The 18836-nt window shown below is 57.1% G+C and overlaps 1 protein-coding gene across 4 annotated transcripts; it reads right to left on the bottom strand.

Moving 5' to 3' along the window:
• Window positions 1-1551: 1551 nt before the first annotated feature.
• AGAP2 (ArfGAP with GTPase domain, ankyrin repeat and PH domain 2) lies at window positions 1552-18623 on the bottom strand. 4 transcript variants are annotated; one of them, XM_047740388.1, is made up of 19 exons: window positions 18357-18623; window positions 11815-11873; window positions 11151-11238; window positions 10885-10970; window positions 10585-10732; window positions 9486-9620; window positions 9099-9208; window positions 8516-8674; window positions 8264-8350; window positions 8074-8178; window positions 7274-7436; window positions 6969-7088; window positions 5627-5755; window positions 4642-4701; window positions 4262-4410; window positions 4067-4157; window positions 3723-3945; window positions 3348-3603; window positions 1552-3165 (listed from the first exon to the last, which is right to left on the bottom strand). In XM_047740388.1, the coding sequence occupies exons 1-19, from the start codon at window positions 18514-18516 to the stop codon at window positions 2923-2925; spliced, it is 2571 nt and encodes an 856-aa protein (XP_047596344.1). In that variant the 5' UTR covers window positions 18517-18623; the 3' UTR covers window positions 1552-2922. The 4 variants fall into 4 exon arrangements, with proteins under 4 accessions (XP_047596344.1, XP_047596341.1, XP_047596345.1 ...); XM_047740385.1 differs by lacking the exon at window positions 18357-18623 and adding an exon at window positions 13551-15497; XM_047740389.1 differs by lacking the exon at window positions 4642-4701.
• Between the last annotated feature and the right edge of the window lie 213 nt (window positions 18624-18836).

Raw genomic sequence — 18836 nt, 5'->3', positions numbered from 1 at the left:
CCAGTGGATTACTTAGTGTTGGGATTTGCGGTGGGGTTGCTGACACCCTGACCACCCTTCACTGGCTGGAAAGGAAAGGAACTCCCCACTGGCTTGTGGTTCCCTGTGGTAATTCTATGCTCTCTGGGGCCCTTGCTTCCTCCACAAACTCTCTCACACTTGAGCTTCTGAGAAAGATAGTGAACTTTTGCCACCAAGAAGTAGAGTGGAGATGGATTGTGGGAGTCCAGGGTCTCTGAGCTGAAAGAGGGAATAGCCAGGTATTCCACCTGAGGTTAATTCCTTCTCTTCCCTTTTTTTTTTTTTTAAGAGGGGGGGGGAGGGGCAGCAGGAGGAGAGAGGAGAGAATCTCAAGCAGGCTCCATGCCCATCAAGGAGCCCGACACAGGCCTTAATCCCACCACCCTGAGATCCTGACTTGAGCTGAAATCAAGAGTCGGACACTCAATCGACTGAGCCACCCAGTCGTGTCACCCCCCTCATCCCCCTTCCCCTTTCTTTTGATTTGCCCTCCCAGAATACACACCTGCCTCTGTACATGTCACTGCACCTGCATCCCTGAGCTCACCTTTCCCTATGTCGGACTGCTATGCTGGGTGGTCCCCATCCTAGAATCCTGGGTAATAAGGGCCTCCACGTGATTGGGACCTGGGCCCACTGCTGCCACCATGCCTTGTTAGCTTGATGGCACACCAGCAGTTGTCTGTCGTTGTGGGGTGGGAGGTTCTGAGCCTCTACTGGAAGTTCTACCAGAAGACTCAGGGCCATTGACTGAATGACATGTGGTGGCTGTGCCCAGCCTGCTTTGGCTGCTGGCCAGTGCCACTCCAGCCAGCCCCTCTATTGGAGCAAACACTTTTTGCTGCCCACGAGAGACAGCAGGATGGGCTTCATGCTGAACCAGGAAGCACTGCAGCTGTTGGGGGCAGCACTGGCCTCAGTGGCCTAGAGGACATGGAGGGAGGCAGATGTCTACTCCATCAGCTGGGCATGAAGTGTGTGAACACCAGGGACCTGTGCGGTTGTGAGATTTCCCAGCTCCTACCATAATGAGCTCTACTTCTGGTACCAGGTCCCTAGGGCAGTTCTCCATGGCCAGTGTTGGAGTCCTCACCAGGTCCCTCTGAACAGATGGTTCAGATTACCAATAAACAGGTGCCACCAAGGTAACCTGCCCAAGACCACCTAGCCATGAAGTGGAAGGCCCGGCTTTAAAATCAGATCTGATTCCAAAGATCCTCCTCTCAACCAAAGCTAGCCCAGCTTCTCCCCCTCTCTAAGCAGCCCCCTCCCCTGTCATCTCCTCTAAGTTCCACACCCCAGCTCCTTCCCAGAAAGGGGGTCATGCTGGGAGTCATTGACTTTTCAGCTCCCTGGATCCCTACTTTTGCTCTGACCTTTCACTACAGGGGGAAGTATCTGACCTACCAGCTGATGTCCTGCCACCAGCCCCAGCAGGGGCACCCGCTGCGAGCCCTCTCCCACCTCCAGTTTCCCACTTTGACCAAGTCCATTCCCTGGCCCGCCTCTTCAAGAAAAAGCCAGCAGCTCCCCCCTAGACAAAAATCACTTCCTCTTTAATTGTTGTTGAAGAAGATTCACACCATCTGCCTCAGAGGAGATGAGGGCATTTCCCTCTGCCCCCGTCCCTCTCCCCTCCCCAATTACCTGGTCCTTTGCAAAATATTTTAGCTGAGAAAAAAAAAAAAAAAAAAAAAGACCGGAAACCACTGACACAGACGGTCCAAGGGCTGGATTGATTAAAGGAGGCAGGGCTGGGCCAGGTAAATCCACCCCACCACCCGCTTCCTGGGGATGGGGAAGGAGGCCTGGAAACCCTCCCAGCCACCTCACATCCTCTTAGCCCTGGCTGGGAGGGATCATGGGGTTGAAGGACGGGTCTGGAGCTGCTCCAGTGGGAGGGAGGGGCTGGACAGGAAGAATAGTGGGGGAGGGGTCCCATTGCAGGGGTGCCCCCTACCCCAGATCACCATGGGCGCTGCACAGTCACAGGTACGCAGTCACGGTCACAGACACTCACAACCCGAGAGCACCCCACCCCACCCCACCCTCTGCCCACCCCTGGCTTCCCCTACCCTGAAACGCCCTCCCCGAGTCCCTGCCCGCCCCCGCCCCCTTGTTGGGGAGCAAAGCAATAAATTACAAGGTCCCTCCCCTGTCCCCTTAGCCCGCTCTGCTCCATCTCTTCTCCTTCCCGAGATAATAGTGAGGAGGGACCCAGGCTCTTGGCTCCCCCGGCCCTTTAGCTTCCATCCATGGGTGGGTGTGGGGGGACGTCCTGATTTCCACTCCTCATGGTCCCTTTCACGGAAAGGGTTGGGGACCCCCCTACCCCCTTGGGCAGCAGGGGTCCTGCCCCTCGCTGCCCTTCCCCCTTCACTGGGCAGTGAGATTAGCATGGAAGGGGTGGGGTCCCCGGTATTGGCCCCAAGTCCCAGGGCTAGCTCTCCCACGTACTAACCCCTCCCTCTGGCGTGGCGTTGCCCCAGGAGCCAGCCTGGGTATGTGCTCCCGCCTTGGGATTGTCGAGCACAAGCAGGACTGGGTCTTCCCCCCTCCACCCCTAGGGGGCGCAAGCGGGTAAATCCAAGCTCCCAGGAGCCGGTACCGCGACTGGGGGTCTGCTTCCGCAGACACCCAGCGGGTAGACCCAGAGCAATCCGAGTGTGGAAACGGTGGAGAGGGGCGTGTTGAGCTGGGGTCTCCATGCCTCGTTGGGGAGAGGGAGGTGAGTTTGTGTCTTCTGGGAGACGTGGGGGCTGTGCCCTCGTGGGGGAAAGAAGTGCTCCCGTGGGGCGGGGTGCGGATTGGAGAGGTGAGTGGGTGCATCTGTCCAGCGGTCCGCCCGATGTGGTCGTGCCCGGCCCGTGTGGGAGTGGGGGTGTCTCTCCCGCTAGGCAACTATACCAGCGCGACGGGGGCGTCAGCGCGACCCATGCTGGCGGCGCTGCTCCGGCGGCGGGGGCTGGGCGTGGCGGTGATGCTGGGGGTGGTGGCTGCGCTGGGGGTGGTGGCGGTGCTGCCGCCCTCACCCGGGCAGCCGTGCTGGAGAAGGATGTCGGCGCATAGCTGGCTCCCAGCCTGGCGGGCGTAGAACAGCGCCGTGTGGCCCTGTGCGTCACGGGCGGCCACGTCGGCGCCGTACTAGAAGGACAGAGACGGCCGCGTCACCAAGACTCCCCGTAGGGCCGACACCCGCACGCCGTCTCCCCAGAATTTCCAGGCCCGCTTCCAGGGTCCTTTTAGGGACATCAGGCTCCCCTGCGCCTGGCTGTTTCCCAGCGGGAGCCCTCCAAAAGCCCTTTCCCCAATCCTCACTCACGCACCCACAGCAGCAGCTGCGTGATGACAACGTGGGCGAGCTCGGCTGCCAGGTGAAGGGGGGAGCGAAGCTGAGGGTCCTCCACGCTGGTGTCGAGCGGCCCGTGTCGCGCATGGGCCAGAAGCAGGAGAACGGCGGCCACGTCCTGGGCCTGCACCGCGGCCCACAGCTGGCGGCCCAGCGGTTCCTCGGAAGTGCCCAGCGGCGCCAGGAACAGCAGCTGCTCGTACTTGGCGCGAATCCATGATTCACGCTCCTCCCTACAAGACCAGAGATGAACAGGAAGGGCTCTAGACCCCCCACCCAGGACCTCTGCCTCTCACTCGGGTAACCTCTCGGGATCCGCACACCCTAAGCGCCCCGCTTCCCTACCACGTACCGCGAAGAGTCCCGCGTGGGTTTGGTGCGGCCCCGCGTGTCGCTCTCCCACACGCTGTTGGCCATGTCGTTGCCAATGGCCGTCAGCACCAGGGTCAGCTCCCGAGGCCAGTCGTCCAAGTCCAGCGAGCGAACGCGGGACAGGTGTGTGCCCAGGTTCCGGTGAATGCCAGAACACTCTATGCAGATGAGTGCGCCCAGGTTCAAACTGGCCCACGTGGGGTCTGGGAAGGGAGTGCAGAGGTTGGCTTCCCTGCGGTGCAGGCAGCATGGGCACCCCAGCCTTCCCCAACCCCAGCGAAACACACTCCCTCCCAGACCCTTTCACTGCCCCCTTGCGCTCACTGGGGGCCCCGCAGTCCACGCAGATAGAGTTCCCCTTGGCGTTCCGGATCGCCTGGATGGCCACTGCTTCACTTTGGCTGTCTGTGCGCAGCTGCAGAAAGGGTTGGGGTTTGTATTGACTCTCCCTTGTATTGAGCCCTTCTCCAGACTCAAGACACCTCTGCTCACCCCCGACCCTCACTCCCCACCCATTACCTTGACTTTGCTGCTCTCACAGCATTGCAGACTGGCTAGGATCTGACTTTCGATAGCCTGGACCCAGGCATCCCGCTCCTCAAAACTGGCGGCCTCAAAGTGCCACGTCTGACCAGTGCTGGACACGATCAGGAATTCGAAGTTTTCCTCTGGGTGGGGGGATGGGAGGGGGTCATGAGGGATGGAGTTCAAACAGGGGTGGCCTTCCCCAAACCCTTCCCCCCTGATGTCCATCCCAAGCCCCTGGGAGTGGGGCAGAGGGGTTGGGGAAGCAGAAGGTGGGGGAAAGCAGGAAGCCCGAGCACATGCAGGGGAAGGCAGGGGCACCCCCACCCCTCTGCACCCCAGCTGAGTGCCCCTCCCAGCTCCCCGCTTGTTACCTGCTTTATAAATATTTCTTAAACTACCAAAGGATTTTAGTTTCCACATTTTGCGCTTGGCTGGTTTCCCGAAGCGAGGGAGATAGAGATAGAACGGAGAGCAGAACAGAGAAAGAGACCAAGAAAGGAGAAAAAGAGAGGCAGATGGAGAGATGGAGAGAAATAGTGACAGAGTGCCAGAGACAAAGCAGGACAGACAGATGGGGAGAGAAAGCAGAACTAAAGTCAGTGGCCCCGGAGCAGAGTAGAGCGGAAGCCAAGAGCCATGAGAGTAGGCAGATCTGGAACCTGGGTCTGAGCACCCAGCAGAGAGCAGGGCATGGGGACCAGTTATCATGACCAGTGAGGAGCCAGGTCTCTGGGAAGGGAAGGGATGGTCAGGATCCAAGTGAACACAGGTAAGGGGGACAGAAGTTTAATCACGGGCCTGGGACAAGGGGGCTGTGGGGTTCCGGAGGAGTCTCAGAGGCCTGGGGAGGTCACTGAGGGCAGGAATGGGGATCACTGTGGTCAAGGGCTGTTGTGGGAGCTTGGTGATTATGAGAAGCTATTGGGAACAGGGGCCTGGTCGTCACCGAGTCCCAGAGCTGAGGAGTTAATGGGTGACACTGAAGTCAGGTGCTGAGTCACTGAGGGCCACAGGGGGTTCTGGGTGCAGGGCCTGGGATGATAAATGGGGTTGAGGGCAAGAGCAGAAAGTAGGGGGTTATTAAGAGAGGAAGCAGGAACTACAGACCAATGATAGTCATTGGGTGTGGGAATGGCAGGACTGGGAACTACTGGGGGGAAAAGCATTGCCTGGGGAATGGGAGGAAGGACAGGAGCTGAGGGATCTTCTATTTTTCACTAAGTTATGTGCAGAGTGATAATGATAGTCAAGCACTCAGCTCAGGCACTTGTCCTCCTCCTGCAGGAGCTGGGCCAGGGATCTGGAGTTGGGGGTGAGGGTCCGGGGTGGGAATGGAACTGCCCACCAGGGCCTCACCTTCAGCCTGCCCAGCCGAGCCTTCAGTCTTGGATGGTGTTGTCAATTTTTTCCTCCTCTGCTTCTTCACCATGGGAGAAGGAGGGGGTTCCCGATTCAGGGGGCTCAGGTCTCCAGATGGCGTACAGTCTTAGGAAGGGGGGACACAGCTGCCTCAGTTGCCCCCTCCACAGATTTCCTGATTTCTCCAAAGCCTGTCTCCTCCCCTGAACTAGCTCTGGTTCCCCTCCTCTCCAGGAGGTCCCCCTCGATCATGCCTGGGGAGGTGGGCAGATGAGTGGTTTAGAGTCAGACCTGCACTCAGATCCTGGCTCTGCCACTAACTGGCCTTGAGACCTTGAGCAAGTCACTTAATCTTCTGAGCCTCAGTTTCTTCATCCCTAGAATGGGGATAATAATCTACACCTGACAAGGTTGCTGTGAGGATTGCTGTTACAGTTTACATGTGTGTGTGTGTGTGTGTGTGTGCATAAGTATATTGGCATAAGTATATTGTAAATTGTAATTTTTTTAAAGATTTTATTTGTTTATTTGACAGAGACAGAGATCACAAGTAGGCAGAGAGGCCGGCAGAGAGAGAGGAGGAAGCAGGCTCCCTGCTGAGCAGAGTCCGATGAGGGGCTCGATCCCAGGACCCTGGGATGATGATCTGAGCCAAAGGCAGAGGCTTTAACCCACTGAACCACCCAGGCACCCCGTAAATTGTAATTATATATAAATACTGTAATGTTAATATAAATATGTATATAAATCATACATAAATATAAAACCTTATATAAATATAAAGTAATTATATATAATTAGTTATATATAAATATGAATTATATATAAATACTTGTATATAAATATTAAAATGTACACAAACATATGTATATAAATATTTACAGTAAGTAAACTGTAAATTGCAACTGTATATACATATTCTACCTATGTATGTGTGTATATATATATGTATGTATACATCATATATATATATATATCTTCAAACACTCCAAATACTGATGGCTGACTATGTGCTAGACAGTGTTCTTAGTTTGTTTAATCCTCAAAGCAACCTCTATCTCCACTTTACAGATGAGGAAACTGAGGCACAGAGAGGTCAAGTAACTTGCCCAGTGGCGAGCCAGGATTTAAGTTCTAACCATTTAGCTCTAGAACCCACTCGTGTTAACCATTATGATAATCACGGTATGACTGAGCTTAGTGCCTGGCCCCCAGTAGACGCTCAGTGTGTCTGCTCATGCACTGATTCCAGCCTCCAAGCCTGTACCACAAGTTCCTTTCCCACCCACATCCCATTCACATCAGGAAGATAGTGGATGGAGGGTGGGTCCTCACTTACCGGTGCTGAGGGCTCGGGCCAAATTCCGGTCTGGCTTCAGCAGGTGCTTGGATGTCTGGTCTGGTGGTGGCTGCAGGGAACTGGGGCTGGGGCTTGGGCTTGGGGTGGGCGTGGTGGCTTCTGTTGGAAGGAGAACAAGATAAAGCTTCAGTGAGCCCCTCTGTCTATGGGACACACTTCTGATGTAGTCCCTCTTTATCACCCACCTTCCCGCTTATCCAGTCCCAGCCCCCACTTCCCTATTACCCCTCCTCATCCCCCAGCTCTGGCAACTCTTCTGCCTCTCTGCCATGAGCCCCACTCACCAGGACCTTCACCCATCTGCACAGTGCTCATGTCCTTGACCAACCCGTTGATGCTGGCTGAGGGACCAAAAGCAGAGATGGCTCTTGGGGGCCTCTTGCCAGGGACCTTGACAGTTGTTCGCAGCAAGTCCATTTCCTTGCCATGGGTACTGTGGATGTAATCCTGGAGGGGTACCAGAGGTTGAGAGTGTGGGAAACCTGAGGTCCTTGGTGGTGTTGGGAAGCAGCCAATAGTATGGGCTAGAGAGGACCTGGAGAGGACTGAGTTCAGATGAGCTTCTAGGGGATGGGTTCCCCAGATTTGGCCCAGTACTATCTCCACCAGAAAGCATTCCCTGGGGGCCCCTGGGTGGCTCAGTGGGTTAAAGCCTCTGCCTTCGGCTCAGGTCATGATCCCAGGGTCCTGGGATCGAGCCCCGCATCGGGCTTTCTGCTCAGCGGGGAGCCTGCTTACCCCTCTCTCTCTCTGCCTGCTTCTCTGTCTACTTGTGATCTGCCAAATAAATAAATAAAATCTTTAAAAAAATAAAGAAGAAGAAAGCATTCCCTGAATGGCAGACCAGGTGGAGGTCCTTCCTCCATTCTCTTCCACTAGACTGCAAGTTTGTCAGGGGATGTCTCTATTTTCCCCTCTCCAGCGTGGGTACATAGTGGGTGCCTAACACATGTTTGCTGAACCTAAGAAAATGGGACTAGGGCTCCCCAGAAGTGATGGTAAATTTTGTCAGAGGCACAGATTGGTACAGGTGGAAGGGTGTCCAAGGCCAGCCAGTGTGGCCCAGCCAATCTAGACCACTCACATTAATGCTGGGGTGGTAGAGTAGGAAGCCATTACTGGACAGGGTCACATATTTCTTCTTCCATTCTTTGTTCAGGGAGTTGCCACTTCGCTTCAGTAGGAAGCTCTGGAGGATGGAAAGAGACATGTGGGAGAAAAGCCCAGTCAAGACCAGGTATGTCCAGCCTGCCCCCAGCCCCTGGACCACCCACCTGTTTGATGGGGATGGCTCGTCCACTCCCTGTTGTCTCTCCCCGACTGTCCAAACTCCGCTTCTCAGAATCACTGCCCCGACGATTCTAGAATGGTTATTGGCATCAGTTAGAGAATGAGGAGAGGAATCTACTGATGGAAGGACAGGGAAGGCAATGAATGAAAAGGGGCCCAACGGTGGGGTTTAGGGACCAGGGAAAATGGGCAGGTAACAGCCAGCCAGAAGATGGGGGAGTCATCATGTCCAATACCGCGAAGAGGCTGGTCCTGCGTTTGGCTGCCCGGTGCAGGGAACCTGGGGTGCTCAATCCAGCCACTGCCGCTGCCTCAGCTCGGAGCTCCCGGTGACCAACATTGGGTGAGGATGGGAGGGAAGAAGAGTAGTCGCTAGTGTGGCCCCCATTGCTAGCCTGGGGACGGATGAAGGAGTCAGCAGAACAGCTCAGATCCCCCCACCCCACCAAGCTATAGTTACATTTAGTTAGGAGGAATTCCAGACATTCCTTGATCTCATCGCCATTTGATTGCATTATCGTTCATAATAAAACTCCTCACTGTCATATGCTTTCCATTTTGCAAGTATCAGGCCATACAATTTTCCTGAAACCTTGGGAGGTTTAGGTGACTTGCTCGAGGACATTCCAAACAGCATTTCAAACCTGGTTGACTTCCAGTCCAATGAACTTTCTACAAATGGTGTCACTGCCCTTTCCCTTTGCCCTCCCCCCCCCCACCCTCGACCTCCTTGGTTGGTACTCGGTACCTGTTCCTGGATCACCAGCCCCTCCTCTGCATCCTACCAGCCCCTCTGTGGACCCTGAAACCCTGACTCACCTGCCCAGCTACAGGAGTAGAAGCAGCCGAGTGGCTTGGAGAGCTGGGCAGGGACTTACAGGCGGCCAGAAGCTGTTGCTGCTTTCGCAAAGTCACCACCTTCTGGGCCACTGGAGGAAGGGGGAGGGGAAGGACGCATGAACAGGGCAGATACCCAAGACCACCCTCTGTTGCCCAATTTTGAGAACTTCCCAGGAGATAACATGGCCCCAACTTCATTGTCACCGTGGCCTTTGTGCACCTGGAGTCTTGACAGCTCATCCAGCCCAGAAAGACCACGGGGTTATTAAGCAAACCTTTTCCGACCTCCCTGATGTCTCCTCCCTCCCACGCAGGCAGGCCCCTAGCTCCCTGCTCCCCACACACGCAGGGAGTCACCGTACTCACCCTCCTGGAAGACACGGTCTACATTGAGCCCATAGGTTGCACATGTCTCGTAGTAGCTGCAGCGTTTCATTTCTGCGCACAGAGCCCTGGCGCGGGCATCACCCACCACTCGAGGGGAGGAAGCACTAATCCTGTCTGAGGGGACAGGAGAGAGGCAGGATTGGACAAGGACATCACTTCCCCACTCTTCCTACTTGCTTTTCCCTTCGGCTCCAGTCCCAGGCCGGACACACCAAGGACAGGCGAAGAGAGAATATCCCCCTCTTCTCTAAAGACTGGGCCCCAGCTCACAAGTCCAGCTGCAGGAGGAGTAGGCTGGGAGAGCTCTGTATAGGTGTCCTCAGAGAATACCCAAGAGGGGAGCAGAATTTCTTGACCAGGTCTGAAATGGCTGAGACTCAAAAGGGCCCGTCACCCTGCCCTGCAAATCCAATGACCCCTGAGCTGAGTGGAAGTTCACCTTGGAAAAGGCTGAATGTCCACGGGGAACAGGTGGACTGTCCACTCCACATCAAGGAGACAGGAGGCAAGGGGCGAGGGGAAGTAGACTCCTGCAGGATAGGCATCCAGGCAGAAAGTCGAGCCAGCTCCATACAGGTGGGTACTGGAAAAGTTTCTCCTGGACTTGGCTCTGAGAGCCCCTGAATCACTTCCTTGAGAACTCAAACTTTAGGACCTCTGTATTTTCTCCATTGTTTCTTTTGAGATACATTCCTTTGAAAAGTGTCAGCCTGACCCAGCTGTAGCAAGGGGAAGATAGAAGGCTTTCTATCCGCACTAGAGCCTGAGATTTTCTGTGTTTGCCATGGTGGTGACAGGAAATAGCAGTGTGAGAACGCAAGGTAGGTGACATCTCCGAGGAATGGAGATTGCTCCTATAGCTGTCCCCGTCTTCCTGGAGGGTCCTCTTTTCTCTGCTTAGACCCTGGGAAGTTTTTTTGGTTTAATGACTCCCTTGTGGGAGACCGAGGCTCCTTCCAGAGGGTTCCTGCAATCCAAGTGACCATTTCCACATCTTACCAAGCTCTCACCTGTGTTGGTGAGAGCAGTCATCTCAAGGACTCCCCCCGAAAGCAGTGCTTTCCCAGGCCCTCCTTACCTTGTGTCCCCACCAGTGCCAGTGCCAGTCCTCCTCGTCCTTCCCCCCGAAGGGAGCTCAGCTGCCCATGGAGACGGCTCACGGCCTGGAAACTGTTTTCATCCTCCAGGCTGAAGACCAAGATGACAGCATCTGCCCAGCCTGAGAACTTGCGGGGGGTGAGGGAGCAAAAGGGGCGGGGGGTCAGACAAGTCTACTCCTCTGGACACTATGCCCAGGGAGTTCTGGGAAACCAGAGCTTTCTCCCCTGGCCAGTGCTGACCCCAGCCAGCCTGCCTATCCCAACATCTCACTACTCACCTTGGCATCAGGTGCCCCAGCTTCCTCTCGGATCAACACCAGATGAGTCTGTCCATCCACCAACATCTCTTTCTTGTGCTGCTCACCTGTCCAGAGGGGTGGAAGTAGTAGTAGGTCAGAGGTCACAGGTCACCAATTTTTCCTATGCTCCCTGTATTTCAAACTATTGCGGCTTTATCCTTTCCTCTGTTCTCCACAGCTGCCTAGTCATTGATCCTGGACTCCCGACCCAAAACATTAGCTTACTATGGCTCCTGAGAACTCACTTTCTGTCTTCTCCAGCACTTGGTAGGAACCTGTCAAGAATCGGTGGATGAGCGATGACTTCCCACTCCTGGCGTCACCCAGCACACCCTGAGAACAGGTTGTGGAGCAGAGATTGTGAGAATTAAAAGGAGGCCAAATGGTTGGGTCTGAACACTCCTGAGAACTCAAAGAGATTGGCAGTGTCAAATCATTCAAGCTGGATCCTGCAGGCACTGGATGATGGTCAGAAGAGAGCATTTGGGAAAATCAGGTGAGTGGGGTAAGAAATGATCCAAAGCTCAAAGTGGACCACAGGCTGAAGATTCTTAGCAACCCAGTCCGTGCTTGGGGGAGGGGGGGAGAGGGGCGTAACATCACAGCCCTAGACACTGGTTGGAAACTTTTACTCAATTCTAGGCGATAGAACATGAAAGACTAAAGGGGAGATGCCAGAAATAAAGAGAAGCCTGGACAAGGACCATGAACAAACAGGAAAAAAGAAGGAAAAATGGCAAGGATATATCAAACCCCAGGAATGTGCTGTGAAGGTAGACTCTCAGTAGTACTAGAAAATCATCCCCCATTCCCACAAGAGAGGGAAGGGAAGAGGTGAAGGGGAGAGAGTTGAGAGTGCGATGCGTGGGAGTTCAGCCTTCATACAGACCAGGGGACTGGGTTACCTACCAGGCGCAGTTCAGGAATGGAGCGGCTCAAAGTCCATTCCTGGCTATTGACCACAGCCTCTGAAACAGGAAAGGAGCCGTAAGAGAGGATGCTCCCAGCCCAGGAGCACCCCTCATCCCTCAGCCACCCCTCCTCCTTTTGCAGCTTCCCTTAACCACCAGGACTCTGCCTGGGCTGGAGAACTGTGTGGAAAGGCTAGGTTTGAGAGTGGTCCCCAGTCCTCCCTTCCTAGCCGCTCTCCCCACAGCTGTTGCTGCCGCTCAGTGGTTGCTTAGCAACGGAACCAGCTAGACAAAAATACTTCAGTTGGCATCTCCCTTAAAGCACATCCCCAAACGTAAGTCTGCCCCAGACCAGGGACCAGGGTTCTGACAGTGGCGGGTTTTTCCCCTCCGGAAGAACGGGAGAGGGTCTCCTTCCTACCAGTCTGACTGGGATTCCGAGGCAGATCCTGGGAGAAGGGGCTGGGTCAGGGGAGGGAATGGGTGTTCCTCAATCTCCATTTCACAAGAAAGAAACTGAGGTGAGGGATATCCCTCCCCTTTTTCAAGGTCAACAGCATGGTGGCCCTGACCGCTTTCCACAGCCCAGGCAATGGAGCTTGTACTTGCCTAAGCTTCCCTCTCCCATATCCTCCCCACAAGCACCCTCTGAAACAAGTATGGGGAAGGGCTCCATTCCTTGGCCGAGAGAAGCCACAGGCCTGGGGGCGGGGGGTAGGATGCTCCTTCCGCCTGCCGGGTCCAGCCCCCGCGCCTGACACTGGCCGGACGTTCCCGGGGCGCCGCAGCTGCGGCGGGAACTCTGGGATCCGGAGCCATCTGCTCCCACCCGCTCCAGAGCCAAACCCCGGGGGCCGCCCCCGCTCCGAACCCGCCTCCCCTCCGGGGAGTGTAAACTGCACCAAGAGTCCCTAGACTCTTTCTCCCAGAAAAAAAAAGAAAGACACCTCCCTCCTCCCCCCCAAAACTACCTTCTCGGTACCCCCTCCCAAGTCTCCAGGGTTAAGAATTGCCTTTGCAGCAGTTCCGTCCCCCTGAGTCACTCCTGGGCAGCCCCCTGGGGGTTTCAACTTGGCTGTGGGGCCGGGGTGGGCAGCGTGGGAAATGAAGCCTCCTATCCGCCCCCTCTCACTTCGCATTCAAGTATTCATCACGTTCCAGCCCCCGCGCACTCCCGTCCAGCCCAATCCACCTTCACTGCATGGAAAGAAACAAGAGTCCCTTCCTGCTGCCTCACTAGCCTGGTCTCAGCCCAGGGAAGACCTATCCCCTGCGAGAAACTGCCTGCAAGGTCACTCTCATGCCACCTGCTCCAAGTGCTCTGGAGAAACTGAGGCTTCCTCATCCTCTTCACCTTCACTGTTCATCTAGGCAAGGCAAAGCTGTGTTCCCCTGCTCCCAGAGTCCAGCTGAGACTAGAAGTGGGGTCTGGGGCTTCCCTGGGAGTAATTTCCTATAGTCACTCTGGCCAAGGGCATTATTTTCCCAGAAAGCTGAGGCTTTCTGGGTCCCCCTGAAACCAAGTCATCTCTCCCCGACGCACGTTGTAGCTACCCACCCCCTTTTAGGACTGCTTAGTCTTTGCCCCAGGCCTTGACAGAGGAGTGATTGTGGTTCATCCACCCACCCAAGAGAGAAGCTTCCCTAGTTCAACCCTGCACACCTCTCCTCCACCCCAAGCTGAGCATTCCACGTGCCCTCCCCTCCCTGTTCTCAGGCCCTGGTCCTACTCACTAGGGGAGGCGCGGAGCTCTGCGCCCAGCAGTTCCCTGGACCCGTTGCCAGAAGACAGGCCCGGGGGACCAGGAGGGGGCCCGGAGCCAGGAGGCCCCCCTGTGCTCTTGGTGAAGATCCCGCTGATAAACTTGAGCATCTTGCGATCTCGAGTGGATGCTCGGCCCCCCTCCCGGCCCCGTTTCAGCCCTGGAGCTGGAGGCTCCAGAGTGATGGGAGGTGCAGGCCCAGTGGGCTGCGCGGAGGCGGCGGTGACAGCAGCGGCAGGAGCCGGGGTTGCTGGGAGGGTTAGCGGAGGAGGAGAGCCAGCAGTTGGTCCGGGGTGCAAGTCACTGTTGTCCAAGGTCTTACTCTTGCCTTTCCGAGGGGACAGCTTCCCTCGGGCTCCCGACCCAGCCCCGACCCCACCAGAGGTCGGGGCTGCCGCTCCTCCTCCCCCGGCGGCGGCGGCGGCGGCAGCGGCAGCGGCAGAAGCTCCAGTCCCGGCGCTGCTCTTTGACCCCTTGACCCTGGGCTTGCCTTCGCTTTCGGGCCATGACAGGCGGCTACCCGCGCCCTTGCCCCCGCCGGCTTTGGCGCCACTCGTGGTTACGGTCTTGCAAGGCTTGGGGGCCGGCGGAGGAGGCGCCACCTTGAGCCTCCGACTGCCGGTGCCGGGGTGCGGGGAGGATGAGCCCGGGACGCCGCCGCCCGCCCGGCCTTCAGGTTCCGGGCCCCCCCAGCTCGGGCTGCTGAGCAAGGGGCGCCGGGAGGTGGGGGCGCCCCCGGGCTTGGGGTCAGGGCTCAGCCCCCCGGAGAGCGGGGGCCCCGGAGGGGCGGCCCAAAGGGAGAGGCGGCGGCCGGGAGCGGGGGAGACGGGATGGGCCGGACTGGCCGGAGCCGGGGACAGGGCGGGGGGCTCGGCGCCCCCGGCGCCCGCGCTGCTCGTGCTGATCCACAGCGCATCCTGCCGGTGGAAGAGACGCTCGTGCCGCTTCTTGCCCGGCTCCTCCGCGCCTCGGGGGCTGCCAGGATCCCCGGTCTCCGCACCTCTGGTCCCTGGGGCGCCGGCTGCGGCCGCAGACGGAGAAGGCGGCGGCGGAGGCACCGACTCGAGCTTGACCAGGGTCAGCGAGATGAGGTAGGTCGTTGTCCGGCGCTGAAGCGCGCCCGCGCCCCGGCTCATGGGGCCCCGAGACCCCCGAGCTGGGGAGGGGAGGGGACTCCCCTGGACTGCCTCAGGGGGGCCCGGCCATGGGGCCGCCCTGCTCGCTGCCCCCAGCCCCCGGACCCCGCTGAGCCCCCAGCCCGGCTCCGCTGTCGCCGCCGCCTCCGCCGCCTCCGCTTGCGCCCCCCTCCCATCACACGGGGCGCCCCCTCCCCATGCTCCCCGCCCTGCGCCCCCACCCCGTTGGAGCCCCGGGACCTTGGTGCTGCTCCAGGGAGGCGCGCCGGACCTTGCGCCCCGGCCTGGGTGGGGGCGCCGAGATGGGCGGAGGAGGGCGGGGAGGACAGTAGTGGGGGCAAATAGGGGAGAGGGAGGAAAAGGGGACAGAAAAGAGGGACCCGAGGCTGGGGGAGAGGAAGAACCAGTGCGGGGGAGGCAGGGGCGGGGAATGGGGACAGGGGACAGGGGCTGTGGGTGGGGGTCGGAGAGGGGGTCTGAAGGAAGGTGGGAAGCTAATAAGCTGGTCGTGCGGGGGATTCGCAGGGGCGCGGGGAGGATGCTGGGGATGGAGATACAGGCGCCGGCGGGGGAGGAAGGAGGGAAGCCTTAGGGGGTGGGAACCCACGGGTCTGGGGTCTGGGAAGGAAGGGGCGTGAGATCCGGGCGAAGGGTCCGGGGGGCTCGCCAGGGCTCGGCTCGGTCCGGATGCGCGCTGTGTCCCGGCGCTCCCCTCACATTGAGGAGGAGGCGGCCCCCCGTCCCCCCTACCCCATCTCCCCCCCCCACCTTCTCTCCACCAGCTCGGCTGTCTGAGAAGGCGGTGCAAAATCCAGGACTGGATTTCCCTCCCAAATCCTGGGCTGGATTTCCGAGAACTTGGACTCACCTACTCCAACAATCTAGCCCCCTCCCCCTAGCACACCACGGTTAGGGAATGCGACTGTTGGGTGTGGCATTTAGGGATAAGGGTAAAAATCCGTACACGGATGGACAGTCCGCAGGGAAAACGGAGTGATTTTAGCGGTCACTGCCAATTATGGGCAAGTTCAAGTGAGGAAATGGGGAGTCCTCAAATCCCTTTCCCAGGACCCCTTGTCTCCCACAGGTGATTGCACGCATTCTTTTTCCCATCACCCAGCCGCCCTGACCACCCCACTCCACCCCCCACACGCAGTATATTGATGGGGCCATGACTTGAGTGCAACTGTCCCAAAGTGAACTTGTAAAGTGTTCCCTGGGGATGGAGACAGACATGGAACTTAGCAGGGTAGGAAGGAGGGGGGTGTCTTAGGAGGGGAGAGATCCGAGAACTCCAGGAGCCCAGGCCAAAAAGTGAGTCAAAGGCTCCAGCTTGAGGTGGAAGAAGAAGGAATATGTCTACAGATTGACACCCCCCATACCAAAATGCATCCAGTCTCCATAGCAACCGTAGCTCCAAGAGTGCCTCAGAATCAGCGGGGATAAGCAGAGAGGAGAATCGGTGTATATGGTGGGTGGAGGGACCTGCCAGGGGATTGGGGGTTCATGGAGGCACCATCCTCGCATCTAGTTAGCCACATGTGGGGTATTTAGTACCCCTGAATATAAGGACCCCTTCAGTTGTGGTGGGAGCCGGCCTCTTTTGGGTTCCCATTCCGTCTCCTGAGGTTTTCCAGGTGGAGCTCTTTTAGAAGGTTAAAGAGGAGATAGAATGGAAAACGTCTGTCTGCTCTGTGTTCACCACCTTCTAGGGACCCTGGAATTCAAGGCTCACTGTCCTCTATCCTGGGGAGAAGGTTGAAGGGGGTAGGCCAATGGGGAATGGAGGCTGAGACTTGTCAGGGACAGACCAGAGTGGTGGGAGGGCTTCCCGCAGGCTTGGAGACCCCTCCCTGGACTCAGGAAGTCTCAGCATTCCCCTAATTTGGCATCCCACCCTCCTGACGCAGCTGAGACTATAATAAGTGCTGTCGTGGGCGGCTCTAGGAGGCAGGAGCCAGCAGTGTGCTTGGCCTGGTAGGGGGTGAGGGGGGGAGTGGAACCAGCATGCTGGATGCCCTTTGTTTTCCCTGGGACCTGTACCCAATCCTGAGGTCAGCAGCCCCCTCTCCACCCCACTCCAGGAGGACACCATTCCCAGGACAGGGGATCGTTCAGTAACCTTTTCTGAATTTTCTGGAAGAGAAGGTGAAGGAGATTTGCTAATTCTGCCTTAATTTTCCTTCCTTCCTTTGGTGGCCTCAGTTTTCCTTTCTGTTAAGTGGGAACATAATCCTGACTCTTAGAGAAGGAGTGGAACAAATCACTTATGAAGAGTGGAGTCTTCTGGGAGATTTCAGCCTCCACCCCTCCTCACACCCTCCTCCAGAGCTAAGCAGAACTCCTCCACCAGGACTAAACCTTTTTCCTCCCCCTCTTTTTTTTTCCTACAGGGGTGGGGCTTGGAGTTCCTCCGTAGGAGGCCCCATAGGGCCACTCCCCCTAGGTCTGCCTTTCCACCCACTGAGGCTATAGGATAGGTGTCAGCCATTGTTCTTGGCAAACGGTGGGGACAGGAGGTGAGGACACTAGCTTCAGAAAGGCAATGGGAAGGGGATCAGACTGTCCCCTTAGGATCCCAAACCAAATGTTCCTCCCCCAAGTTATGGTCTGGGGGCCTCTACCTTCAGAGAGGTCTGGCAGGAGGTGTCCCTGATGGAAAGAATGGCCTCTTGAACCACCACCCCACACCAGGTAGGCAGCTAAGACTGGAGCGGCTGGGAGACCAGGCTATGATGAAGGATGTATTTCTCCCAGACACCTTTCAGGAACAACATAGCTGGCTTTTGTTAGCTCTTTGCCACCTCAGAGGTAAATGAGAGGAGAGTAGGCTGGAGATGACTTTCAGTTCCACCAGTTCCTTAGTGCTGGGGCCCTGTGGATAGAGAGAAACTGTTCCTACTGGGGCCCCACCACAGGACTGAAGGCTGGGGTGGGCAGGAGGATGTGGCGGATGGTGTTGCCATGGCAGCACTTCCTCCCTGTGTTGTCATCACTTGCTCTAATGGCACTAAGGAGGTAGAGCGGAAGGTGTATGTGTTGGGGGTGGGGAGAAGGACAGGAACAGGAGCATGGGGAAGAGAGGGGACCGAAAAGAGTCTTGGGGACTTCTTTACACTTTGGCTATGCAAAGCATACAGTCTGAGCGATAGCGTGTGCCTGAGAGCCTGGGATTCTCTGTATGGTGTATTTCAGTGTGTGTGTGTTTCTCTCTACAGCTGGAGAACAAGAGGTCACCGATCCTTTGTGGGTCCTGGGAATGAACACATTATCCAGTCCCAGAACCTCCTGCCCCACACTGCTTCCTGCTCTGGACTTCCCAGGCAGGGTCCAAGTCTACCATGGGTCTGTCACAGCCTCTCTTCCCCATGCTCACCCACTTCTCCATTGCCAAGAAGGTCAGTTCAGCACTGACTTGTTTTTTTATCCCCTGGGAGAAGGATCAGAGTTGAGGAAAGAGGAAGAACAACACCTCCCATATCTTTTTTCCATCCTGTCCAAATGTATTCTTCCCCTGAGTCCCAGCTCCATCTAGAGGACTAGGAAATGGCTGGTTGGGAAGTGATGTATGACACAGCAGGCCCTTCTATGCCCCTGCTGGTCCCCGATACACCCAGGGTGGGAGCTAACCCTTCTCTTACCTTGCACACTGTCCAGTGAGGCCTGGATGCTGTCCCGAAGTTCAGGATCGCTCACCCTCTCTGCCAGCTTCCTGAGGCGGCTTAGAGACTGCTTGGCCACCTCGTGTCGTCTGACTTCTGCTCTCACTGCAGCGACAGCCAGCTGCCTCTGGGCATGCATGTTGCCCAGACCTGTCTTGCCGGGCTAACAGCAACCTCTGGCCTTGAGGCCCATGGCCCCGTAGTCCCCAAACACCAAAAGGCCCCTTCTGCTGTGCCCCAGAACTCCCCACTCCTGCCCGCCCTTCCGTCTGTCGGCCTCACTTCCTGACTGGTGAGTTTCAAACCCACAGCCTGGGACAGCACTACCTGCTGCACCTCCCACCCCCTCTAGCGTTGGCCCATGAGCTCTGCCAGCCAGCCCCTAGGATTTCTCAGCCAGGTGGTTGAAGAGACCTTAACAAACATCCTAGAGCCTCCTGTGGGAGGTGGCTAATTAAG

Source organism: Lutra lutra, chromosome 8, assembly GCF_902655055.1.
Source record: "Lutra lutra chromosome 8, mLutLut1.2, whole genome shotgun sequence".
Classification (NCBI taxonomy): Eukaryota; Metazoa; Chordata; class Mammalia; order Carnivora; family Mustelidae; genus Lutra; species Lutra lutra.
This window is presented reverse-complemented; position numbering and strand designations above follow the sequence as displayed.